Source organism: Scyliorhinus torazame, chromosome 13 (genome assembly GCF_047496885.1).
Source record: "Scyliorhinus torazame isolate Kashiwa2021f chromosome 13, sScyTor2.1, whole genome shotgun sequence".
NCBI classification, from domain to species: Eukaryota; Metazoa; Chordata; class Chondrichthyes; order Carcharhiniformes; family Scyliorhinidae; genus Scyliorhinus; species Scyliorhinus torazame.
Window position 1 is genome coordinate 223453006 of NC_092719.1, and position 27639 is coordinate 223480644.

At 47.8% G+C, this 27639-nt stretch overlaps 1 protein-coding gene across 1 annotated transcript in view; it reads right to left on the reverse strand.

Moving 5' to 3' along the window:
- lsm3 (LSM3 homolog, U6 small nuclear RNA and mRNA degradation associated) overlaps positions 1 to 27639 on the reverse strand; it is a 39325-nt gene that overhangs the window by 6532 nt on the left and 5154 nt on the right. The window contains exons 2-3 of the mRNA XM_072473089.1: positions 8833 to 8943; positions 2655 to 2750 (exon numbers count right to left, since the gene is read on the reverse strand). Coding sequence (XP_072329190.1) covers positions 2655 to 2750; positions 8833 to 8943 — 207 coding nt within the window. The remainder of the gene's footprint in view (positions 1 to 2654; positions 2751 to 8832; positions 8944 to 27639) is intronic.

The window sequence follows — 27639 nt, forward strand, 5'->3', positions numbered from 1 at the left end:
TTGGTAGTTTGCTTGGGTTCGCTGTTGGCCTCTTGGGGTCTGTGGAAGAATTCCCGGAGCCTCATTCGCCTGATGAATTCCTCCGTGTCTGCCGCGAGACTGATGGGGTCCATTTTGGTGGTGGTGCAGAAATTAAGCCCTCTGCTGAGGACTTCGATTTCGTCTGGTTGAAGGGTGTAGTCTGACAAGTTGACAATAGATTTCCCTGTATTGTTTTCTACTGTGACACCGGGGGTGGCTTGGTTGCTGCCGGTGGTGATGCCAAGTTTCTCAAGCTTTCTGTTCTTGGTATGCATATAGGTGGCATAGTATTGTTGTCTCATCTGTTTGTCGGTGTTCCGCAGCTGGTCTGCTGCATCCTGAGCGCAAATTGAGAATATGGCCTCTATCTTGGTTTCCAGGTTGCGTCGTCTGCTGGAGAGCTGGCGGACGAGGTGGTTGAGGAGTGTGAGAGAGGTGCGACGGCAGAGTCCCTCAGCGAAGTCTGTGTTGTAGGTCGACTTGAGTGGGTTTGTGATCTGTAGCCCTTTCGGGATCTTGTCTGCTTTATTGCATCTTTGTAGAAACTTAATGTCAGTGTCTATATGCGCGATCTTCCTGGAGATACTGGAGATCACACAACCCTGTCATGGTAATCTCTGCAAGACGTGCCAGATCATCGACATGGATACCACTATTACACGTGAGAACACCACCCACCAGGTACGCGGTACATACTCATGCGACTCGGCCAACGTTGTCTACCCCATACGCTGCAGGAAAGGATGTCCCGAAGCGTGGTACATTGGCGAGACCATGCAGACGCTGTGACAACGAATGAACGGACATCGCGCAACAATCACCAGGCAGGAATGTTCCCTTCCAGTCGGGGAACACTTCAGCAGTCAAGGGCATTCAGCCTCTGATCTCCGGGTAAGCGTTCTCCAAGGCGGCCTTCAGGACCCGCGACAACGCAGAATCGCCGAGCAGAAACTTATAGCCAAGTTCCACACACGAGTGCGGCCTCAACCGGGACCTGGGATTCATGTCACATTACATTCATCCCCCACCATCTGGCCTGCGAATTCCTACCAACTGTCCTGGCTTGATGTAATTCACACCTCTTTAACCTGGGGTTACCCCATCTCTGGATCTGTAAAGATTTAATCGCCTGCTAATGGTCGCATTCCAAGCATTGTTTGGCATCTTTGAATTTGTCTATATATGTGTTTCTGGAACAGACCTCTTCATTCACCTGAGGAAGGAGCAGCGCTCCGAAAGCTAGTGACATCGAAACAAACCTGTTGGACTTTAACCTGGTGTTGTAAGACTTCGTACTGTGCTCACCCCAGTCCAACGCCGGCATCTCCACTTTAAGAAATGGAGCTGATCATATTACTGAAGTGATGTCAGAGGGTGGGGAGGGAGCTGAGCTCACTTCTGCTTTTGTGTTTCAGTTTGAGAAGGCAGCTGGGAGTGTCTGTGTGTTTTGCTGTGAGCTGCAGGAAGAAACACAGAGCTGGTCTGTTGATGTCTGCAATCCAAAGACTATAAATATATTGAATGTAACCTCATGTCTGTTGTTGAAGGTTTGAAGTCTTTTGGATGTTTAAAGGAACAGTTTGAAGGATTATTTAGTGTTGTAGTCTTTGGGGTTACCTTTGAAGTAATGGGTGTTAAGATATTCAGCGTTTGTTTTTAAAAGGTTAACTTGAGTTCATAGAATAAACATTGTTTTGTTTTAAAAACCACTTATCCATTTCTGCTGTATCACACCTGGAGAGTACGGCGTGTGCTTCCCACACCACAATCTATTAAAAGTTGTGGGTCGGTTGAACCCCATGAAACACTTTGGGTTCTGTAAACCCGGACCCATAACACTTGGCTATCGGAATTAGAGTAAAAATTTCAAATTCCAAACTTGGTGTTAAAAGGAGGGTGACGAGGGTGGCACGGTGGCACAGTGGTTAGCACTGCTGCCTCAGAGCGCTGAGGTCCCAGGTTTGATCCCGTCCCCAGGTCACTGTCCGTGTGGAGTTTGCACATTCTCCCCGTGCCTGCATGGGTCTCGCCCCCACAACTCAAAAGATGTGCAGGGTAGGTGGGTTGGCCACGCTAAATTGCCTTAATATTGGGAAAAAATAATTGGGTACTCTAAATTTATATTTTTAAAAATTAGGCTAGCAAAATGGGCAGACAAGAAGCAGAGGGGAATTATTACAGAGAAATGTGAGATGATGCATTTTGACAGAAGGGGCAGGGAGAGGCAATATAGGCTTAACAGCACAGTCTAAACAATGTGCAGGGACAGAGAAATCTGGGGGTTCATGTGCATAGATTCTTGAAGGTGGCAGGGCTTTTTTAAAAATTCTTTCATGTAATTGAGGAAGTAATTAGCTAAGTATATGGGATGTAAAGCTTTACAAGTTTGAGTACACAAGTAGGGAAGTTATGCATCTTGGATGTGGGCATTCTTGACAGGATGCAGATGGAGATTTACCAGAATGGTTCCGGGGTGAGGGATTTAAGCTCCAAGGTTGGGTTGGACAAGCTGGGGTTGTTGAGTTTGGAGCAAATGAGATTATGGGGAGATTTTATAGAGGTGGACAAGGTTATGACAGGTTTGACTCCTTAAACACAAGCGCGAAAATCAGAGAAAAGCAGTCCACGCTTACTTTGTAGATCTCCTCATACGTTTCCTCATCAATTTCTACAGTTGTGACAGTTTCTTCAACATCTCCCAAAATCATGTTTAGATGCTGATCGTAGGCCTACATTTAAAAGAGAACACACATTACACTGTAAAGAACAACATAAAAGCTCAAACTATTGAGAAAAGGCAATAAAAGCATTTTACACACAGCTATATTAATTATAAATCGTACATCTGCACACACTTCTGAACTTATTCCATGATAAGTTCCGATTCGACATGTCAGCGAGTCATGCTGCAATTACACTTTCCCACTGGTGAAGATGCTGTTGCATCACCACTGGTTGAAGGGTGCAATTACAGCGTGACAGGTTTACATGGGCAGTTTCCATTATAAATATGGACATTGGAACGCCTCATGGAAAAACGGAAAACTGATGGACAGAATTCCGAATAACGTCTGGTCAAATTACCCACTGACCCTTGGGATCAGTTTCTGGTACGTAATAACCCCCTGATATGAGCAGAATAAGCTTTGTTACATACTAAAATATCTTTCCATAAATGCACATTGCCCTCTTTTTCACATCAGATTGGTTGCCATGTTTCAATCTTACAACACCAGGTTAAAGTCCAACAGGTTTGTTTCAAATCACGAGCTTTCGGAGCGCTGCTCCTTCGGAAGGAGCAGTGCTCTGAAAGCTAGTGATTTGAAACAAACCTGTTGGACTTTAACCTGTTGTAAGACTTCTTACTGTGCTCACCCCAGTCCAACACCGGCATCTCCACATCATGTTTCAATCTGACTGCCCTTCAGAAGTACTTCATTGACTGAAAAGCACTTTCCACGTTTCTCTACCTATGAACACTTAACTGTTCTATCCCCTGCTACCAAGTTACTTCTAATAGTCAATGCAATGCAGCACAGTCGCACACGTGGCTAGCACTGTGGCTTCACAGCGCCAGGGTCCCACGTTCGATTCCCGGCTTGGGTCACTGTCTGTGGGGAGTCTGCACCTTCTCCCCGTGACTGCGTGGGTTTCCTCCGGGTGCTCCGGTTTTCTCCCACAGTCCAAAGATGTGAAGGTTAGGTGGATTGGCCACGCTAAATTGCCCTTAGTGTCCAAAAAAGGTTAGGAGGGATTATGGGAATAGGGTGGAAGTGAGGGCTTAAGTGGGTCGGTGCAGACTCAATGGGCCGAATGTTGCACTCATGGCTATCCTCAACCGTATGGAATTTAATATTCCTTAACAACAGATGCCTGCATATTTTCCCTAAACATTCCCCCCCCCCGCCGAGAGGAGATATGTTTCTTTCTGAAGATTTAATTTCCTGGAAAGCTTCCAATAAGCCAATCCACACAGGAAATGGCAGTAGAATTAAAAGCTGCTCCTGGCATCCGACACACAACTTTTTCCAATAGTCATAAAACTGGGAAACTGATCCAGTGACCGGGTCACATGGGGCTCCAGGGTTTTAACTAGCGCTTTGGCTTTGAGGAATTATATTGCTTTCCCATCCAAATGGAAATCCTAAGACATTGCTCATAATATGCAGGTTACTATTCCTAATAAATCAGGGCCGCCGATTCACAGAAACAAATAAACTTCTATTTTTGTTACAAGCTCCCATGGTTTTTAAACTCATGGTCTGGGAACCAGTCTCTTTAGCAGTGGATCAGTCCCCATCTACAAACATCAATCAACTTTCCAGAAAGCAATGGGGGTGGATTCAGCATGGACTAAATCAATTCTATTTTTAAAAGTTAGCCACATTTTAGCAAATAGTCAAAGAATCATACAGGGCAATAGGAGGTAGCCTTTTGGTCAATTGTGTCCATAATCGCTCTGTTAAAGAGCTATCGAGTGAGTCCCACTCCCCGTGTTCTTTCCCCACAGCCCTGCCATTTTTTCTCCTTTTCAGCTATTTTTCCAAGTCTCTTTTAAAAGTTATTCTTGAATCTGCTTCCACCGCCCTTTCAGGCAGCACCTTCTAGGTCACAATAACCCACTCCATAAAGGAACTTCTTCTTCCTTCCCTTCTGGTCCCTATTACCGTGGGCAGCATGGTAGCACAGTGGCTAGCACTGTTGCTTCACAGCGCCAGGGACCCAGGTTCGATTCCCGGCTTGGGTCACTGTCTGTGCGGAGTCTGCACGTTCTCCCCGTGTCTGCGTGGGTTTCCTCCGGGTGCTCCGGTTTCCTCCCACAAGTCCCCAAAGACGTGCTGTTAGGTGAATTGGACATTTTGAATTCTCCCTCTGTGTACCCGAACAGGCACCGGAGTGTGGCGACTAGGGGCTTTTCACAGTAACTTCATTGCAGTGTTAATGTACTACTTGTGACAATAATAAAGATTATTAGATGTCAATATCCCAAGAAAGAATAAAGCAAAACAAGTGACCGTGAATCTGGTGGACTATCCTAACTTGTTCATTCTACCGTCTCAGAGCAATGAAGGATGGGTGATAAAGGCTGGCCTCGCTGGTGACTCCCACATCCCTACAATGTATAGCAGCCCTGCCGCTTTCAAATTATAAATATCCCTGCTTGTGAAATGGTCAGCAGGACTTGCATCGAGATAGATTAACACTGTCACCCGTGACCTAAATTGCAGCAAAGCCCTATGTCTATCTGATCCGCAAGAGGATGTAAAGATTTAAATAGGAATAAATTAAACAAATGCTGGGAATGCAAAGCAGATCCTACAGCATCTGAAACTGCAGGTCAGTGAGTCAGGTGGATCTCACCCCCCCCCCACAATTATAATTGCAGCAGCTGATTATCCCTCAAGAGGATGGGCAGCTGAGCGTCTGGAGTTGCTATAACTGTTTACAGGGCCATGTGGCTCCTTGTCTCATGGCAGCCTTGGTCCAAACATGGACAAAGAACAGAACTAAAGAGGTGAGGCGAGAGTGACTGCCCTTGGGATCAAGGCAGCATTTGACCGAGTGTGGCATCAAGGAGCCCGAGCTAAACTGGAGTCAATGGGAATCAGGGGGAAACTCTCCGCTTTGGAGTCATACCCGGCACAAAGGAAGATGGTTGTGGTGGTTGGAGGTTAATCATCACAGCTCCAGGACATCACTGCAGGAGTTCCTCAGGGTAGTGTCCTAGTCCCAACCATCTTCAGCTGCTTCATCAATGACCTCCCTTCCATCAGAAGGTCAGAAGTGGGGATGTTTGCTGATGACTGCACAATGTCCAGCTCCATTGGCGACTCCTCAGATAATGAAGCAGTCCCTGTCCAAATGCAGCAAGACCTGGACAATACCCAGGCTCGGGGCTGACAAGTGGCAAGTTACATTCGAGCCACACAAGTGCCAGGCAATGATCATCTCCTACAAGAGAAGATCTAACCACCGCCCCTTGACATTCAATGGCATTACCATCGCTGATTCCCCCACAATCAACATCCTGGGGGTTACCATTGATCAGAAACTGAACTGGACCCAGCCACATTAATACTGTGGCTACCAGGGCAGGTCAGAGGCTGGGAATCCTGCGGAGAGTAACTCACCTCCTGACCTCCCAAAGGCTGTCCACCGTGTACAAGGCACAAGTCAGGAGTGTGAAGGAATACTCCCCGCTTGCCTGGACGAATCCAGCTCCAACAAAACTCAAGACGCTCGACATCATCCAGGACAAAGCAGCCCGCTCGATTGCTCCCTCTTCCGACAAACATCCAACCCCTCCACCATCGACGAACAGTGGCAGCCGTGTGTACCATCTACAAGATTCACTGCAGTAACTCACCAAGGTTCCTTAGACAGCATCTTCCAAACCCACAACCACCACCATCTAGAAGGACAAGAGCAGCAGATACCAGGGAGCCCCACCACCTGGAGGTTCCCCTCCAAGTCACTCACCATCCTGACTTGGAAATATATCGCCGTTCCTTCACTGTCGCTGGGGCAACAGCCTGGAACGCCCTCCCTAACAGCACAGTGGGTGTACCTACATCTCAAGAACTGCAGCGGTTCAAGGCAGCAGCTCACCACCACCTTCTGAAGGGCAATTAGTAATGGGCAATAAATGCTGGGCCAGCCGGCGACACACACATTCTGTAAATGAATATTTACAAAAATTGTTGATGGTTGTAAAAACCCACCTGGTTCACCACTGTGCATTGGGGAAGGAAGTCTGCCCTCCTTACCTGGTCTGCCTACATGTGACACCAGACTCACAGCAATGTGGTTGACCTCTCACTGAAATGGCCCAGCAAGCCACTCAGTTCAAGGGCAATTAAGGATGAGCAACAAATGCCAACATCCCAAGAAAGAATAAAGCAAAACAAGTGACCGTGAATCTGGTGGACTATCCTAACTTGTTCATTCTACCGTCTCAGAGCAATGAAGGATGGGTGATAAAGGCTGGCCTCGCTGGTGACTCCCACATCCCTACAATGTATAGCAGCCCTGCCGCTTTCAAATTATAAATATCCCTGCTTGTGAAATGGTCAGCAGGACTTGCATCGAGATAGATTAACACTGTCACCCGTGACCTAAATTGCAGCAAAGCCCTATGTCTATCTGATCCGCAAGAGGATGTAAAGATTTAAATAGGAATAAATTAAACAAATGCTGGGAATGCAAAGCAGATCCTACAGCATCTGAAACTGCAGGTCAATGAGTCAGGTGGATCTCACTCCCGCCCCCCCGCAATTATAATTGCAGCAGCTGATTATCCCTCAAGAGGATGGGCAGCTGAGCGTCTGGAGTTGCTATCACTGTTTACAGGGCCATGTGGCTCCTTGTCTCATGGCAGCCTTGGTCCAAACATGGACAAAGAACGGAACTAAAGAGGTGAGGTGAGAGTGACTGCCCTTGGGATCAAGGCAGCATTTGACCGAGTGTGGCATCAAGGAGCCCGAGCTAAACTGGAGTCAATGGGAATCAGGGGGAAAACTCTCCGCTGGTTGGGAGTCATACCCAGCACAAAGGAAGATGGTTGTGGTGGTTGGAGGTTAATCATCACAGCTCCAGGATATCACTGCAGGAGTTCCTCAGGGTAGTGTCCGAGTCCCAACCATCTTCAGCTGCTTCATCAATGACCTCCCTTCCATCAGAAGGTCAGAAGTGGGGATGTTTGCTGATGACTGCACAATGTTCAGCACCATTGGCGACCCCTCCAATACTGAAGCAGTCCCCGTCCAAATGCAGCAAGACCTGGACATTATCCAGGCTCGGGGCTGACAAGTGGCAAGTTACATTCGCGCCACACAAGTGCCAGGCAATGTCCATCTCCTACAAGCGAGGATCTAACCACCGCCCCTTGACATTCAATGGCATTACCATCGCTGAATCCCCCACAATCAACATCCTGGGGGTTACCATTGATCAGAAACTGAACTGGACCCAGCCACATTAATACTGTGGCTACCAGGGCAGGTCAGAGGCTGTGAATTCTCCGGTGAGTAACTCACCTCCTGACTCCCCAAAGCCTGTCCACCAAGGTACAAGTCAGGAGTGTGATGGAACACTCCCCACTTGCCTGGATGAGTGCAGCTCCAACAACACTCAAGGAGCTCGACACCATCCAGGACAAAGCTGCCTGCATGGTTGGCACCCCATCCACCACCTTCTCAACATTCGCTCCCTCCACCATTGGCACACGGCGGCAGTGCTGTATACCATTGACAAGATGCCCCATAGCAACTCACCAATGCTCCTCTTCGTCACCTGCTCAAGGGCAAATCAGATGAGCAATAAACGCTGGCCTAGCCAGCAACACCCACAGCCAATAAATAAAATAAAAACCTGCAATTATTCTCCTTCGAGCAGGGAAGGTTAACGCAAGACTTAATAGAGGCGTTCAAACATTATGTAAGATTTTGATAGAGCAGAGGGGAAGAAATATTTACAGCAGTGGGCTGATGAGCAACCAGAATACACACGTTCCAAATAATTGGCAAAAAAGCCAGCTGGGAACTGAAGAGTATTGTTTTTATGCAGCAAGTAATTGTAATCTGGAACGCGCTGCCTGAAAGGCCGATGGAAACAGATATAGCAGTAACTTTCAAAAGGGAATTGGGTAAATACCTGAAAGGAAACATTAACAGGGCTATTGGGAAAGAGTGAGGGGACTGGGACTAATCTTTCAAAAAGCTGGCTCAGGCACCATGAGCTCAACAGCCTCCTTTGCTCTGTGACTCGAATGATTACTAATACAGGACTGAAATAAACCGGCTGGTTACCCACATGCAGCCTTCCTCGGAGCTCCCGATCGTTTCGCATTTTCACATAAATTCGCTCGTCCAGGCTAAGCCTGATCAGGTCAAGAGGCTCCTCGACTGTGTTGGTTGTTTGCGGCTAACAGAGAGGGAGCAGAAAACAGAATCTTAGTACAAGAGAAACATTTGAAGAGGCGTATTACATCACAGTGTGGTCACTAGGATTTCAATAAAGTGCTGTTCACGGCAAGTCAGATTATGCACTGTTTTATCATGACAGGTGTTCAACCACACAACGCACAAAGCAACAACTTGCATTTACACAGAATCTTTAACATAGTAAAATATCACAAGGCACTCCACAGAGGCAAACAAATGTGACACCAGGTTACACAAGGGAAACTAGGGCAAGTGACCAAAAGCTTGGTCTAAGAGGCAGGTTTTACAGAGGTTAAAGGAGGACAATGAGGCAGAGAGAGATTTAGGGAGGAGATTTCAGAGATCAGGGCCCAGGCAGCCGAATGGTAGAGCGATTAAAATCTGAGACATGCAAGAGGCCAGAATTGGGGGAGTGCAGTGTTCTCTCTCGGAGGGATGTAGGCCTAAAGGTGATTATGAACTGTCTGCTGAGGTAGAAATGGTTCCTTGCAGCCAGCAAAGTTTATCTTAGCCACAAACAGGTAAATTATTCAGCCAGTGAACTGTGTAGGCTGCAATGGCTTCAGGCTACAGGAGCATCCGGCATTAGGTGACACTCACTCAGAGATTATTTTGTGGTATCGATGTGCTGCACCATTGTTCCTGATCTGTCAAGTGCATGACAGGCACAGACACCCAATACCGCGTTTAAGGGCTTACAAGTTAAACTATTAGGAAATCTACACCACCTGTGAAGCTTCTTTTTGTTTAATTGTCAATGCAAACTCTTCCCCCAAAGGGACATATCCAGCCTTTACAAGTCTGGATAGCTCAGGCCTGAGTTACCAGTGCCAAGGCTTGGAGACTATGTATAGAACATGGAACATAGAATTTCTACAGTGCACAAGGCCAGTGGCCACTCGAGTCCACACTGACCCTCTGAAAGAGCTAGACCCACTCCCCTGCCCTATCCCTGTAACCCCACCTGACCTGCACATACTTGGTACACTAAGGGGCAATTTATCATGGCCAATCCACCTAACCCACACATCTTTGGACTGTGGGTGGAAACCGGAGCACCCGGAGGAAACCCACGCAGACACGGGGAGAAGGTGCAGACTCCAGGGCAGACAAGGCTATGGGCCAAGTGCTGGAAAATGGGATTAGAATAGTTTGGTGGTTGCTTTTGACCGGCGCAGACGTGATGGGCCGAAGGGCCTGTTCTGTGCTGTCACAGAGACAACCCAAGGCTGGAATTGAACCCAGGTCCCTGGAGCTGCGAGACAGCAGTGCTAACCACCGTGCCACCTGGACTATAAAACAGTTGAATCTCACATTCCAAGTTTAGAGTCATAGAGTTTTACAACACTGAAAGAGTCCATTTGGCCCATCCCATCTACGCCAGCCAGCAAGCACCTATCCCATTATAATCTCATTTCCCAGCACATGGTCTGTAGCCTTGTGTGCTACGGGCGTTTCAACTGCTCAACTAAATGCTTCTTAATGTTGTAGCAGTGAGCACTTTCAGGCAGTGAGTTTCATATTCATACCACCCTCTTGGTGAAAAATGTTTTCCTCAAATCTCCTGCTCCTTAAGTTAAATCTATGCCCCCTGGTTACTGACCCCACCACTAAGGGGAGACGTTTCCTATCTATGTCCCTCATAATTTTCCACTCTCTAGTTGGAGAATGTTAAGCCATGTGGCATTCGCGTATACAGCGATTACAAATCAAACACTGGGAGGGGGACAATTTAACAGCAGCTTGCATTTTTATAGTACAGGCTGGAACAAACCGAGACTCTGGCTGGGGAGGGGGATCAGCAGAGGGGGAACATGAGTTTATGGCAGGGATGAAGGTGATGGGTTTGATTTTCCCAAAGTTTGACTGCAGGATATGGTGACACATCCGAGGCTGGACAGAGGACAAGCAGTCTGACAGAGCCAGCCAGCACTGGAGGGGTTGAGTGAGGTTGAGCTGGAACCAGTGATCATGAAGTGAGTTATCGATCAGAGAATCATACGGCTTATATGCAACATTCCCCAAGCCAACAATGAACAATACTCAAATATTTAAACAGCTTGTGATTAAGATTGGTGAACTGTTGAGATTCATTTAAATATAATGCATTAACTGGAGAACACAGCTGGATTTCAAATTCTGTAGTGAGCCAAGAAATAGTCTCATTGCAAATCTGAAGAATTATGGTTGTCCAGGTTTGGGCTTTGCTCTATTTACCTTCAATGATAATACAACTGGGAGAGTTTCAGTTTGAAGGAGGCTAAAAGCTGGATCATGATTAAAGCACGTTCAAATGATTAATGAAGCAACAGATAAAAATTTTAATATCAAGCTCTGGATTCACTTTTTAAGTAAAATCCCAGAGAAACGCAAGAACAATTTCTCAAATAAAAATGACATGTTTAAAGGTTCCCACTCAAGGGATTCCCCAGCCGGTGGTTAGATGAGCTGCTCAAAGTGAGACTGAGCTAGACTAGGAAGGCAACACTTGTTTAACTGATCGATACTGGCTAACAGCAAGGGTAATACTGCTCTCTGCAATGGGGCAAGCCTGCTGGGAGGAAGGGTATTCAGCCACGTTTCCCTGCTGGAAAGTCTGTGTTGAATATTCAGCGATGGGGTCACCCTGTGGTGAGATTCCATGATGTTCTCCCCACCACTTCCCTCAGCTTAATAGCCACGCTAGACTTACAATGATTCCCAAGATTTACAAATGAAGAACTGAACTTGTGCAAAGGCTCGAAATACTGCCAGTAATCCAAGCTCAAGTCACAGTACCTTCAGGAGAGAACATAAGGAGGAGTGGGTGAGAGAGACAGACAGGAGAAGGCCTGTTTGACAGAAGTTTGTATCTCTGGAAATTCTGGCTCAAGGTACCCACTGCACTTTGAGAGAACAACAGGGCTCCACTAGCACACTCTCCCACCACACATCAGTTAGAACATTAAGCATATCACCCTGCAAACTACAACGTTCTTTGTAACACTTGTTCACTTGGCTCGACAGCTGGTTTGTGATGTAGAGCGAGGCCAGCAGAGAGGGTTCAATCCCCTCACCGGCTGAGGTTATTCCTGCCCAACCTTGCCGCTCGCCTGAGGTGTGGTGACCCTCAGGTTAAATCGCCACCAGTCAGCTCTCCCTCTCAAAGGGGAAAGCAGCCTATGGTCACCTGGGACTGTGGCGACTTTACTTTTACCTGTATAAACTACCGGCATGCAGCTACTTTCAAAGACACAAGTCTTAGAAAAACAAATTAAATGGGTTCTCTTCCCATTATAGTAAGGTGCTCTACTGGGTCTGTTAATGTAACAGTTCCTTAATGCCAAGAGTTCGTAGCCAGATGATAATGTGCTTTCTAAATGAAGTGAATGGATGCCAAGAGATTCTGCCAGACTGGGTGTGTATCCACTTGCTGGCCTAACATTATAGTCTACAGCACCACCATGAGGCAATGGCTAGTCAAATATATACACACAAAATAGCAAGATATTCACGATTATAAAGCACATTTGGATTACCTGTCATTTCAACTCATGTGGTTTTTGATATTCAAAGCAGCCAATTTTATAAAAATGCTCACAATATTTGATTGAAGTGTTCAAAATCATGAAGGGGCTGGACAGAGGAGACAGGGAGAAACTATTCCTGCTCGTAAAAGGGTCAAGAACGAGAGGTTTAAAGAGATTTGCAAAAGAAGCAAATGTAATGGGAGAAATAACTTTTTCACACAGCGAGTGGTTGGAGTGTGGAATGCACGGCCTGGGCGTGTGGTGGAGGCAGGTCCAATCGAGGCACTCAAGCGGGCATTGGATGGGTATTTGAATAGACACAATGTGCAGGGGTACGGGGAAGAGGCAGGGGAACGGCACTAAGTCATGATGCTAATTTGCCGAGCCGGTGCAGACAGGATGGGCCGAATGGCTTCATTCTGCACCGCAACAATTCTGTGATCCTGTGAATACCATTAGAGCTCAGGAAGTACTATATATAGCAACGACCTCTCATCCAGATCAATTTAATGCTTGGTAATTGATATCACTGCAAAGGAAATAAAAGCTCTTACAGGGTCAGTCACGTGACACAGAGCCATGGACAGGTACAATCTGCACCGTTTAATAATTGAAAGTCACCAGCACTGCATTTGAGAAGTGGCTGACACTGTTTAAGAATGAGAAGTCTCCTTTTTAATGCAGATATGAGGAGAATTTACTTTTCTCAAGAGGGACATTAGTCTGTGGAATTCTCTGCCCCAAAATGAAATGAAATGAAAATCGCTTATTGTCACAAGTTTCAATGAAGTTACTGTGAAAAGCCCCTAGTCGCCACATTCCGGTGCCTGTTCGGGGAGGCAGGTACGGGAATTGAACCCGCGCTGCTGGCCTTGTTCTGCATTACAAGCCAGCTGTTGGCCCACTGTGCTAAACCAGCCCCTGGACTGGGTCACTGAACCTAAAGGATAACACCACAGATTCTTCACAGTGAGTTATAATCCTCCAGACGTGCCATACTCAGAAATACTTTCAGCCACCAACTGAGATTTATACATTTAGTGTGATGAATGAAGGGGATTTATATATTGTATTGTGTTTGTTGCAGCAATGGTATTAAAAGAACTTAAGTTAAGGTAAACAGATTGGGGGCACGATCGCATGGCCTCTTTGCGCCGACTTGGTGACACGCCGAGGCTGTGAAATCCTATGGGATTTACCACGCTCGGGGCGCAACGTATTGCGAGGTTAACAAGATCTCGCGAGACGACACCATCTGGATCTAGATTTGGGTATTTATGTGAGCAGTTAGCTTCACGTAAACACGTCTGCGCTGGAGTATCCCAAGGCCTGGGATTGAAAGCCCGCACCTGGGAAACCTTGCCGTGGCGCCATTTAGCGCTGGTTTCCACAAACACACATCAGGCATAACAGCACTTGGTGGTGGTGGTGGTGGGGGGGGGGGATGATGTCGCTGTCTCCCAGGTGATCGGTGGTTAGGCTCTGGGCAGGATGGTACACTGGCACCCCCGATGCCACCTGGACACCTTGGCACTACCACCCAGGCAAACTGGCCATGCCATCCGGTCATTGGCTGGCGGTGCCAAGGATTGGGCCGGGGGGGGGGGGGGGGGTGCCCTGCCCTTATGAGATGGGATGAGGAGGGGCTTGAGGACCCCCAATCAATATATTGGTACGTTGGGGGGATGGGGGGTCCGGTGGCGGCATTTATAAATGCTGCTCCGATCTCTTCCTGTACTAACTAGCTCGTCAGTGCAGGAAATGAATGCAAGTGCGGCATCGGCGGGGTATTTCCCACAGAGTCCCCCAATCAAACCAAAGACCCGTTTAATAACAGAGTCGTTCTCAGAGTTACATGCTCCGAGAAACACCCCGCTATTCACCACGCTATTCCTCAAAACGGGACTCTTTTTCTCCCAATTAAATCGCGCCTTATACGTCTTCTAAAGCTGCGATTAAGGAGTTAACTGTGATGTCACTCACAGGACGGGCTGGGTCTGTTTTAGTTCAGTTTTTCAGCTCTGCCCTGTGTCTGTTTTGAACTTCATTTTGAGAGTTCTGCTCTGGATTCAGAGGAATGGAGGTGTGTTTCTCAGACTGACTCCTGAAAGCTTCTCTCCCAAGGACGTGGTGAATAAATCTGTAAGCCACTGAGAGTTAACACTATTAATAAGTGGCATTTGACCAGTGAGTGTGGTTTTTGCCCAACTGAAAGTTTAGAAGTGGATGGGAAAGTCAGCTCCAAGACTTTATTTTACTTAGAACTGCTTAACTGTTAATTGAAAAGCTAATGGAACTACAAGGGAACAAGCGGTCCTAGATCTGGTCCTGTGTAATGAGGCAGGATTGATTAATGATCTCATAGTTCGGGATCCTCTTGGAAGGAGCGACCACAATATGGTGGAATTTAAAATACAGTTGGGGGATGACAAGGTAAAATCAAACACTAGTGTTTTGTGCTTAAACAAAGGCGATTACAATGGGATGAGAGAAGAACTAGCTAAGGTAGACTGGGAGCAAAGACTTCATGATGAAGCAGTTGAGGAACATAGAACATAGAAAATACAGCACAGAACAGGCCCTTCGGCCCACGATGTTGTTCCGAACCTTTGTCCTAGATTAATCATAAATTATCATTGAATTTACAGTGCAGAAGGAGGCCATTTGGCCCTTTGAGTCTGCACCGGCTCCTGGAAAGAGCACCCTACCCAAACTCAACACCTCCACCCAACACCAAGGGCAATTTTGGACATTAAGGGCAATTTATCATTGGCCAATTCACCTAACCTGCACATCTTTGGACTGTGGGAGGAAACCGGAGCACCCGGAGGAAACCCACGCAGACACGGGGAGGACGTGCAGACTCCGCACTGACAATGACCCAAGCCGGAATTGAACCTGGGACCATGGAGCTGTGAAGCAATTGTGCTATCCACAATGCTACCGTGCTGCCCTTAAGAACAAATAAATCTACACTATATCATTTTACCGTAATCCATGTACCTATCCAATAGCTGCTTGAAGGTCCCTAATGTTTCCGACTCAACTACTTCCACAGGCAGTGCATTCCATGCCCCCACTACTCTCTGGGTAAAGAACCTACCTCTGATATCCCTCCTATATCTTCCACCTTTCACCTCAAATTTATGTCCCCTTGTAATGGTTTCTTCCACCCGGGGAAAAAGTCTCTGACTGTCTACTCTATCTATTCCCCTGATCATCTTATAAACCTCTATCAAGTCGCCCCTCATCCTTCTCCGTTCTAATGAGAAAAGGCCTAGCACCCTCAACCTTTCCTCGTAAGACCTACTCTCCATTCCAGGCAACATCCTGGTAAATCTTCTTTGCACCTTTTCCAAAGCTTCCACATCCTTCCTAAAATGAGGCGACCAGAACTGCACACAGTACTCCAAATGTGGCCTTACCAAAGTTTTGTACAGCTGCATCATCACCTCACAGCTCTTAAATTCAATCCCTCTGTTAATGAACGCGAGCACACCATAGGCCTTCTTCACAGCTCTATCCACTTGAGTGGCAACTTTCAAAGATGTATGAACATAGACCCCAAGATCTCTCTGCTCCTCCACATTGCCAAGAACTCTACCGTTAACCCTGTATTCTGCATTCATATTTGTCCTTCCAAAATGGACAACCTCACACTTTTCAGGGTTAAACTCCATCTGCCACTTCTCAGCCCAGCTCTGCATCCTATCTATGTCTCTTTGCAGCCGACAACAGCCCTCCTCACTATCCACAACTCCACCAATCTTCGTATCGTCTGCAAATTTACTGACCCACCCTTCAGCTCCCTCATCCAAGTCATTAATGAAAATCACAAACAGCAGAGGACCCAGAACTGATCCCTGCGGTACGCCACTGGTAACTGGGATCCAGGCTGAATATTTACCATCCACCACCACTCTCTGACTTCTATCGGTTAGCCAGTTCGTTATCCAACTGGCCAAATTTCCCACTATCCCATGCCTCCTTACTTTCTGCATAAGCCTACCATGGGGAACCTTATCAAATGCCTTACTCAAATCCATGTACACTACATCCACTGCTTTACCTTCATCCACATGCTTGGTCACCTCCTCAAAGAATTCAATAAGACTTGTAAGGCAAGACCTACCCCTCACAAATCCGTGCTGACTATCCCTAATCAAGCAATGTCTTTCCAGATGCTCAGAAATCCTATCCTTCAGTACCCTTTCCATTACTTTGCCTACCACCGAAGTAAGACTAACTGGCCTGTAATTCCCAGGGTTATCCCTAGTCCCTTTTTTGAACAGGGGCACGACATTCGCCACTCTCCAATCCCCTGGTACCACCCCTGTTGACAGTGAGGACGAAAAGATCATTGCCAACGGCTCTGCAATTCCATCTCTTGCTTCCCATAGAATCCTTGGATATATCCCGTCAGGCCTGGGGGATTTGTCTATCCTCAAGTTTTTCAAAATGCCCAACACATCTTCCTTCCTAACAAGTATTTCCTCGAGCTTACCAATCTGTTTCACACTGTCCTCTCCAACAATATCGCCCCTCTCATTTGTAAATACAGAAGAAAAGTACTCGTTCAAGACCTCTCCTATCTCTTCAGACTCAATACACAATCTCCCGCTACTGTCCTTGATCAGACCTACCCTCGCTCTAGTCATTCTCATATTTCTCACATATGTGTAAAAGGCCTTGGGGTTTTCCTTGATCCTACCCGCCAAAGATTGTTCATGCCCTCTCTTAGCTTTCCTAATCCCTTTCTTCAGTTCCCTCCTGGCTATCTTGTATCCCTCCAATGCCCTGTCTGAACCTTGTTTCCTCAGCCTTACATAAGTCTCCTTTTTCCTCTTAACAAGACATTCAACCTCTCTTGTCAACCATGGTTCCCTCACTCGACCATCTCTTCCCTGCCTGACAGGGACATACATATCAAGGACACGTAGCACCTGTTCCTTGAACAAGTTCCACATTTCACTTGTGTCCTTCCCTGCCAGCCTATGTTCCCAACTTATGCACTTCAATTCTTGTCTGACAACATCGTATTTACCCTTCCCCCAATTGTAAACCTTGCCCTGTTGCACGTACCTATCCCTCTCCATTACTAAAGTGAAAGTCACAGAATTGTGGTCACTATCTCCAAAATGCTCCCCCACTAACAAATCTATCACTTGCCCTGGTTCATTACCCAGTACTAAATCCAATATTGCCCCTCCTCTGGTCGGACAATCTACATACTGTGTTAGAAAAGCTTCCTGGACACACTGCACAAACACCACCCCATCCAAACTATTTGATCTAAAGAGTTTCCACTCAATATTTGGGAAGTTAAAGTCGCCCATGACTACTACCCTATGACTTCTGCACCTTTCCAAAATCTGTTTCCCAATCTGTTCCTCCACATCTCTGCTACTATTGGGGGGCCTATAGAAAACTCCTAACAAGGTGACTGCTCCTTTCCTATTTCTGACTTCAACCCATACTACCTCAATAGGGTGATACTCCTCGAACTGCCTTTCTGCAGCTGTTATACTATCTCTAATTAATAATGCCACCCCCCCACCTCTTTTACCACCCTCCCTAATCTTATTGAAACATCTATAACCAGGGACCTCCAACAACCATTTCTGCCCCTCTTCTATCCAAGTTTCCGTGATGGCCACCACATCGTAGTCCCAAGTACCGATCCATGCCTTAAGTTCACCCACCTTATTCCTGATGCTTCTTGCGTTGAAGTATACACACTTCAACCCATCTCCGTGCCTGCAAGTACTCTCCTTTGTCAGTGTTCCCTTCCCCACTGCCTCACTACATGCTTTGGCGTCCTGAATATCGGCTACCTTAGTTGCTGGACTACAAATCCGGTTCCCATTCCTCTGCCAAATTAGTTTAAACCCTCCCGAAGAGTACTAGAAAATCTCCCTCCCAGGATATTGGTGTCCCTCTGGTTCAGAACAGTGGAGAACCTTCCGAGCGATCTTTCACAGTGTTCAGAAAAGGTTCATACCGACAAAAAAGAAAGACGGTAGAAAGGGGAAAAATCGACCGTGGATATCTAAGGAGGTGAGGGAGAGTATCAAATTGAAGGAAAAAACATACAAAGTGGCAAAAATTAGTGGGAAACTAGAGGACTGGGAAGTCTTTAGGGGACAACAGAAAGCTACTAAAAAAGCTATAAAGAAGAGTAAGGTAGACTATGAAAGTAAACTGGCTCAGAACATAAAGGCAGATAGTAAAAGCTTCTACAAATATATAAGACAAAAAAGAGTGGCTAAGGTAAATATTTGTCCTTTGGAAGATGAGAAGGGAGATTTAATAATAGGAGATGGGGAAATGGCTGAGGAGCTGAACAGGTTTTTTGGGTCAGTCTTCACAGTGGAGGACACAAATAACATGCCAGTGACTGATGGAAAAAAAGATATGATAGGTGAGGACCTTGAGATGATTGTAATCACTAAGGAGGCAGTATTGGGCAAGCTAATGGGGCTAAAGGTAGACAGGTCTCCTGGCCCTGATGGGATGCATCCCAGAGTGTTAAAAGAGATGGCTAGGGAAATTGTAAACGCACTAGTGATAATTTGTCAAAATTCACTAGACTCTGGGGTGGTCCCAGAGGATTGGAAAGTAGCAAACGTGACACCACTATTTAAAAAAGGAGATTGGCAGAAAGCGGGTAACTATAGGCCGGTAAGCTTAACTTCGGTTGTAGGGAAAATGCTGGAATCTATCATTAAGGAGGAAATAGCGGGGCACCTGGAGGGAAATTGTCCCATTGGGCAGACGCAGCATGGGTTCACAAAGGGTAGGTCGTGTCTGACTAATTTGGTAGAATTTTTTGAGGACGTTACCAGTGCAGTAGATAACGGGGAGCCAATGGATGTGGTATATCTGGATTTCCAGAAAGCTTTTGACAAGGTGCCACACAAAAGGTTGCTGCATAAACTAAAGATGCATGGCATTGAGGGTAAAGTGGTAGCATGGGTAGAGGATTGGTTAACTAACAGAAAGCAGAGAGTGGGGATAAATGGGTGTTTCTCTGGTTGGCAACCTGTAACTAGTGGGGTCCCTCAAGGATCAGTGTTGGGCCAGCAGTTGTTCACAATTTACATAGACGATTTGGAGTTGGGGACCAAGTGCAATGTGTCAAAGTTTGCAGACGACACTAAGATGAGTGGTAAAGCAAAAAGTGCAGAGGATACCGGAAGTCTGCAGAAGGATTTGGATAGGTTGGGTGAATGGGCTAGGGTCTGGCAGATGGAATTCAATGTTGCCATCTGGAGTATTGTGTTCAGTTTTGGTCTCCTTACCTGAGAAAGGACATATTGGCACTGGAGGGAGTGCAGAGGAGATTCACTAGGTTGATCCTAGAGTTGAGGGGATTAGATTATGACGAGAGGTTGAGTAGACTGGGACTGTACTCATTGGAGTTTAGAAGGATGCGGGGGGATCTTATTGAAACATATAAAATTATGAAGGGAATAGATAGGATAGATGTGGGCAGGCTGTTTCCACTGGTTGGGGAAAGCAGAACTAGGGGGCATAGCCTCAAAATAAAGGGAAGTAGACTTAGGACGGAGTGTAGGAGGAACTTCTTCACCCAAAGGGTTGTGAATCTCTGGAATTCCTTGCCCAGTGAAGCAGTTGAGGCTCCTTCTTTAAACGTCTTTAAGAAAAAGATAGATACCGTTCTAAAGAATAAAGGGATTCGGGGATATGGTGTTCGGGCCGGAGAGTGGAGCTGAGTCCACAAAGATCAGCCATGATCTCATTAAATGGCGGAGCAGGCTCGAGGGGCCAGATGGCCAACTCCTGTTCCTAGTTCTTATGTTCTTATTTTTTCCTTGTATGTTAATAGGGTTATTCCTGTCTTAATCATAGGTAGTTTGTTTTAATTTGAAAGACCCCTAGTTGTCAGTGGATCACTTCTGAAGCAAAATATACTTTCCTCAGTTTGCAAACTATTGGGGTCTCGTCCGGTTCCCTAATATAAATTGGGATCTGTTGCGGGTACAGTAACAGAAGTGATTGACATAAGAATCAAGAGTCAACATGAGAGGTAACATTATTTAAACAGCAGATGGATAGCATCGGGAATGCACTGTTTGAAAAGCTGCAAGCAAATTCAATGATCACTTTCAAAAGAGAATTTAAAAAAGAGGAAGTATGAAAAAAAGGGAGGTGAGTGGGAACAGCTACATTTCTCTGGCAGGGAACCAATTTGTGTTCAATGGGCCGAATAGCCTCTTTCTGTTCTATCGGCAATCTGTGAATCGCCTGAGCCAGTGCCTCATTTTCTAGGTTCAGCTCAGCTCCAGGCTTCGGAACTACTGTCATTTACTTTATTTGTGATATCCCAAGATCCTAAATGGCCATTTAAATCAACATTTTTAAAACTGTAATTGACATGATCAGAGTAAGGAAGGACTAGTGAGAGTCATGGTACCCTCAGACTTGACCTCTCCTCTTTCTCCTCAATGTACTGTCTGCAGACATTGTCAGAAGGCGTGATTTTCGGTTCTGCATAGGAAGCTCAGTAATAACAGACACAGTAAAGGCAGCAGGGTAGCATGGATAAGAGAGATTCACGGATTTATTGTGGCCTGCAGTGAGCTAAGCCATGATGTCCCCCAGGGGTCAACATTAAGGTCACTGCACATCTGAACACGAGTATGGGGAGACATTATCAATACTCAGCAGCCAGCAAACAGATGTGCAATTAACTGAACGAGGCTGCAAGCAATTTCAGGTCATAGGTTAGCAAAAGGGGTGGGCGAATGGTAGGTGATATTTAACAGCGGATAAATAAGAGATTGAAGAAAGACTAAAGCGGCCGCATGCACTAAATACTGAGCCTTCAAAAGGAGTAGCAATGCAGAGATTTAGGGGTTCAGCTAAACAGAGGTCTGGTTGATAAAGCTGAAAATGAAAAGAGCATATACAACCCAACGTTTCAGCGATAGGAATTTAAGAGTGCAAAAGCAAAGAGCCAATATTAAACCCAAGATAACTTTAAATTGAGGAGGACCAATATCAGCAGAATGAGAACACATCACTCCCAGGTAAACTGGAATCAAAGATTGGCAGGCAAAATGGCAATCGAACAATGGGCAGCCTTTAACGAGGAGATGGTTCGGGGAGTCTAAAGGTGTGCAGGTTACATGGATTGGCCATGCTAAATTACCCCTTAGGGTGGGATTGCGGGATTAGGCGGATAGAGCGGTGCGTGGGCCTAGCAGGGTGCTCTTTCAGAGAGTCGGTGCAGACTCAACGGGCCGAATGGCCTCCTTCTGCACTGTAGGGATTCGATGATTGTCTACTTGGTAGAGTGTGAAGTGGTGCATTTTGCTCGGAAGACAAAGTGTCAAGATAGGTAGTGGAGCAAAGAGATATGGGGTGGAGATTTGATAGGGATCTCCATCCCGCCTGAACCCGCCAACCTATCAAATCTCCACCCCGCCAACCCCGCCAACCTACCAAATCTCCACCCCGCCAACCTATCAAATCTCCACCCCGCCAACCTACCAAATCTCCACCCTGCCAACCTACCAAATCTCCACCCTGCCAACGCCGCCAACCTATCAAATCTCCACCCCGCCAACGCCGCCAACCTATCAAATCTCCACCCCGCCAACCTATCAAATCTCCACCCGCCAACCTATCAAATCTCCACCCCGCCAACCTATCAAATCTCCACCCGCCAACGCCGCCAACCTATCAAATCTCCACCCCGCCAATGCCGCCAACCTATCAAATCTCCACCCCGCCAACCTATCAAATCTCCACCCTGCCAACCTACCAAATCTCCACCCTGCCAACGCCGCCAACCTATCAAATCTCCACCCCGCCAACCTATCAAATCTCCACCCGCCAACCTATCAAATCTCCACCCCGCCAACCTACCAAATCTCCACCCCGCCAACCTATCAAATCTCCACCCCGCCAACCCCGCCAACCTATCAAATCTCTACCCCGCCAACCTATCAAATCTCCATCCCGCCTCCCACGACAACCTATCAAATCTCCATCCCGCCTCCCCCGACAACCTATCAAATCCCCATCCCGCCTCCTCCGACAACCTATCAAATCTCCATCCCGTCGATCCCCGACAACCTATCAAATCCCCATCCCGTCGATCCCCGACAACCTATCAAATCTCCATCCCGCCGATCCCCGACAACCTATCAAATCCCCATCCCGCCTCCCCCGACAACCTATCAAATCCCCATCCCGCCTCCCCCGACAACCTATCAAATCTCCATCCCGCCGATCCCCGACAACCTATCAAATCTCCATCCCGCCGATCCCCGACAATCTATCAAATCCCCATCCCGTCGATCCCCGACAACCTATCAAATCTCCATCCCGCCTCCCCCGATAACCTATCAAATCTCCATCCCGCCGATCCCCGACAACCTATCAAATCTCCATCCCGCCTCCCCCGACAATCTATCAAATCTCCATCCCGCCGATCCCCGACAACCTATCAAATCCCCATCCCGCCGATCCACGACAACCTATCAAATCCCCATCCCGCCGATCCCCGACAACCTATCAAATCCCAATCCCGCCGATCCCCGACAACCTATCAAATCTCCATCCCGCCGATCCCCGACAACCTATCAAATCTCCATCCCGCCTCCACCGACAACCTATCAAATCTCCATCCCGCCGATCCCCGACAACCTATCAAATCCCCATCCCGCCGATCCACGACAACCTATCAAATCCCCATCCCGCCGATACACGACAACCTATCAAATCCCCATCCCGCCGATCCCCGACAACCTATCAAATCTCCATCCCGCCTCCCCCGACCACCTATCAAATCTCCATCCCGCCGATCCCCGACAACCTATCAAATCCCCATCCCGCCGATCCCAGACAACCTATCAAATCTCCATCCCGCCGATCCCCGACAACCTATCAAATCTCCATCCCGCCGATCCCCGACAACCTATCAAATCCCCATCCCGCCGATCCCAGACAACCTATCAAATCTCCATCCCGCCGATCCCCGACAACCTATCAAATCCCCATCCCGCCGATCCCAGACAACCTATCAAATCCCCATCCCGCCGATCCCCCACAACCTATCAAATCCCCATCCCGCCGATCCCCGACAACCTATTAAATCTCCATCCCGCCTCCCCCGACAACCTATCAAATCTCCATCCCGCCGATCCCAGACAACCTATCAAATCCCCATCCCGCCGATCCCAGACAACCTATCAAATCCCCATCCCGCCGATCCCCGACAACCTATCAAATCTCCATCCCGCCGATCCCCGACAACCTATCAAATCTCCATCCCGCCGATCCCAGACAACCTATCAAATCTCCATCCCGCCGATCCCCGACAACCTATCAAATCTCCATCCCGTCGATCCCCGACAACCTATCAAATCTCCATCCCGCCTCCCCCGACAACCTATCAAATCTCCATCCCGCCTCCCCCGACAACCTATCAAATCTCCATCCCGCCGATCCCCGACAACCTATCAAATCCCCATCCCGCCGATCCCAGACAACCTATCAAATCCTCATCCTGCCGATCCACGACAACCTATCAAATCTCCATCCCGCCGATCCCCGACAACCTATCAAATCTCCATCCTGCCGATCCCCGACAACCTATCAAATCTCCATCCCGTCGATCCCCGACAACCTATCAAATCCCCATCCCGCCGATCCCCGACAACCTATCAAATCTCCATCCCGCCGATCCCCGACATCCTATCAAATCTCCATCCCGCCTCCCCCGACAACCTATCAAATCCCCATCCCGCCGATCCCCGACATCCTATCAAATCTCCATCCCGCCGATCCATGACACCCTATCAAATCCCCATCCCGCCGATCCCCGACAACCTATCAAATCTCCATCCCGCCGATCCCCGACAACCTATCAAATCCCCATCCCGCCGATCCCCGACAACCTATCAAATCTCCATCCCGCCGATCCATGACAACCTATCAAATCCCCATCCCGCCGATCCCCGACAACCTATCAAATCCCCATCCCGCCGATCCCCGACAACCTATCAAATCCCCATCCCGCTGATCCCAGACAACCTATCAAATCCCCATCCCGCCTCCCCCGACAACCTATCAAATCTCCATCCCGCCGATCCCCGCCAACCTATCAAATCCCCATCCCGCCGATCCCCGACAACCTATCAAATCCCCATCCAGCCGATCCCCGACAACCTATCAAATCCCCATCCCGCCGATCCCCGACAACCTATCAAATCCCCATCCCGCCGATCCCCGACAACCTATCAAATCCCCATCCCGCCGATCCCCGACAACCTATCAAATCCCCATCCCGCCGATCCCCGACAACCTATCAAATCTCCATCCCGCCGATCCCCGACAACCTATCAAATCCCCATCCCGCCGATCCCCGACAACCTATCAAATCTCCATCCCGCCGATCCCCGACAACCTATCAAATCCCCATCCCGCCGATCCCCGACAACCTATCAAAACCCCATCCCGCCGATCCCCGACAACCTATCAAATCCCCATCCCGCTGATCCCAGACAACCTATCAAATCCCCATCCCGCCTCCCCGACAACCTATCAAATCTCCATCCCGCCGATCCCCGACAACCTATCAAATCTCCATCCCGCCGATCCACGACAACCTATCAAATCCCCATCCCGCCGATCCCCGACAACCTATCAAATCTCCATCCCGCCGATCCCCGACAACCTATCAAATCCCCATCCCTCCGATCCCAGACAACCTATCAAATCCCCATCCCGCCGATCTCCGACAACCTATCAAATCCCCATCCCGCCGATCCCCGACAACCTATCAAATCTCCATCCCGCCGATCCCCGACAAACCTATCAAATCCCCATCCTGTCGATCCCCGACAACCTATCAAATCTCCATCCCGCCGATCCCCGACAACCTATCTAATCTCCATCCCGCCGATCCCCGCCAACCTATCAAATCCCCATCCCGCCGATCCCCGACAACCTATCAAATCCCCATCCCGCCGATCCCCGCCAACCTATCAAATCTCCATCCCGCCGATCCCCGACAACCTATCAAATCTCCACCCCGCCAATCCCCGACAACCTATCAAATCTCCATCACGCCAACGCCGCCAACCTATCAAATCTCCATCCCGCCGATCCCCGACAACCTATCAAATCTCCATCCCGCCTCCCCCGACAACCTATCAAATCCCCATCCCGCCGATCCCCGACAACCTATCAAATCTCCATCCCGCCTCCCCCGACAACCTATCAAATCTCCATCCCGCCGATCCCTGATAAGCTATCAGCTGCTTGCTTATCAGGAATCTATCCACCTCTGCCTTAAAAATATTCCGTCTCGGCTTCCACCGCCTTTTCAGAAAGAGTTCCAAATACACACGACCCTCTGGAAGAAAGAATTTCGCCACATCTCCATCTTAAATAGGCCACCTCTTATTTGTAAACAGTGACCCCTAGTTCTATATTCTCCCACAAGTGAAAACATCGTCTCCTCATCCACCCTGTCGATACCCTACAGGATCATTTATATTTCAATTAAATCACCTCTTACTCTTCTAAACTCCAGCAGATACAAGCCTAACCTGCACAGCCGTTCCTCATGAAACAACCCACCCATTCCTGACATCAGTCTAGTGAACCTTCTCTGAAGTGCTTCAAATGCATTTACATCCTTCCTTAAATGTTACTAATAGCACGATAGCACAGTGCTTAGCACTGTGGTTTCACAGGACCAGGGACCCGGGGTTAATTCCCAGCTTGGGTCACTGTCTGTGTGGAGTCTGCACGTTCTCCCCGTGTCTGCGTGTGTTTCCTCCGGGTGCTCCGGTTTCCTCCCACAAGTCCCGAAAGACGTGCTGTTAGGTGAATTGGACATTCTGAATTCTCCCTCAGTGTACCCGAACAGGCGCCGGAATGTGGCGACTGGGGGATTTTCACAGTAACTTCATTGCAGTGTTAATGTGAGCCTACTTGTGACAATAATAAAGATTATTCGCCAGATCTTTGTCCACTCACTTAACCTGCCGATATCTTTTTCTAGCCTCACGTCCTCTTCACAATTTATTTTCTGATGGGATAAGCAGTGTGACAGGCTTAGAGGGGGCAGAAGTCTTGAACTTCATCCAGGTGAGCTTTTTGAACATCCTTCAACAGAGAAGGCAGTACTTGACCTAGTTTTAGGGAATAAAGTCCGGCAGATGGTAGGCGTGTCACTGGCGGAGCATTTTGGCGACGGTGACGATAACTCATTCGGATTTACGGTAGTTATGGAAAAGGACAAAGGTGGACCAGAAATAAAGTTGCTGAACTGGGGGAAGGCCAATTTTAATAGGATAAGTGGGCAGCACGGTAGCATTGTGGATAGCACAATTGCTTCACAGCTCCAGGGTCCCAGGTTCGATTCCGGCTTGGGTCACTGTCTGTGCGGAGTCTGCATGTCCTCCCCGTGTGTGCGTGGGTTTCCTCCGGGTGCTCCGGTTTCCTCCCACAGTCCAAAGATGTGCAGGTTAGGTGGATTGGCCATGATAAATTGTCCTTGGTGTCCAAAATTGCCCTTAGTGTTGGGTGGGGTTACTGGGTTGTGGGGATGGGGTGGAGGTGTTGACCTTGGGTGGGGTGCTCTTTCCAGGAGCCGGTGCAGACTCGATGGGCTGAATGGCCTCCTTCTGCACTGTAAATTCTATGTCTATGTTAAAATCTGGCCAAAGTGAACTGGGAGCAGCTAGTTGTAGGAAAATCCACATGAGAGTAGTGGGAGTCATTCAGAAAGGAAACAGAGGGAGTACAAACTAGCATGTTCCCATAAAGGTAAAGGGCTGGGACCAATAGGTCCAGAGAACCCTAGGTCAAGGGAAGTGCTGGGTTGGATAAGGAAAAAAAAGGAAGGCTTATGGCAGATACAGAAGGCTTGAAACTGTCAAAGCCCATAGAGGAATATAGAAAGTGAAGGGGCTACTTAAAAAAATAAATCAGGAGAACAAAGAGGGGGATAATCACTGGCAGGGAGAATAAAGGAAAATCCAAAGGTGTTTTATAAATATATTAAAGACAAGAGTGTAACCATGGAGAGAGTAGGACCCATTAGAGACCAAAGTGGCAGCCTGTGTATGGAGCGAAAGAGGTAGGGGAGGTTTTAAATGAGTATTTTGCATCCGTATTCACTA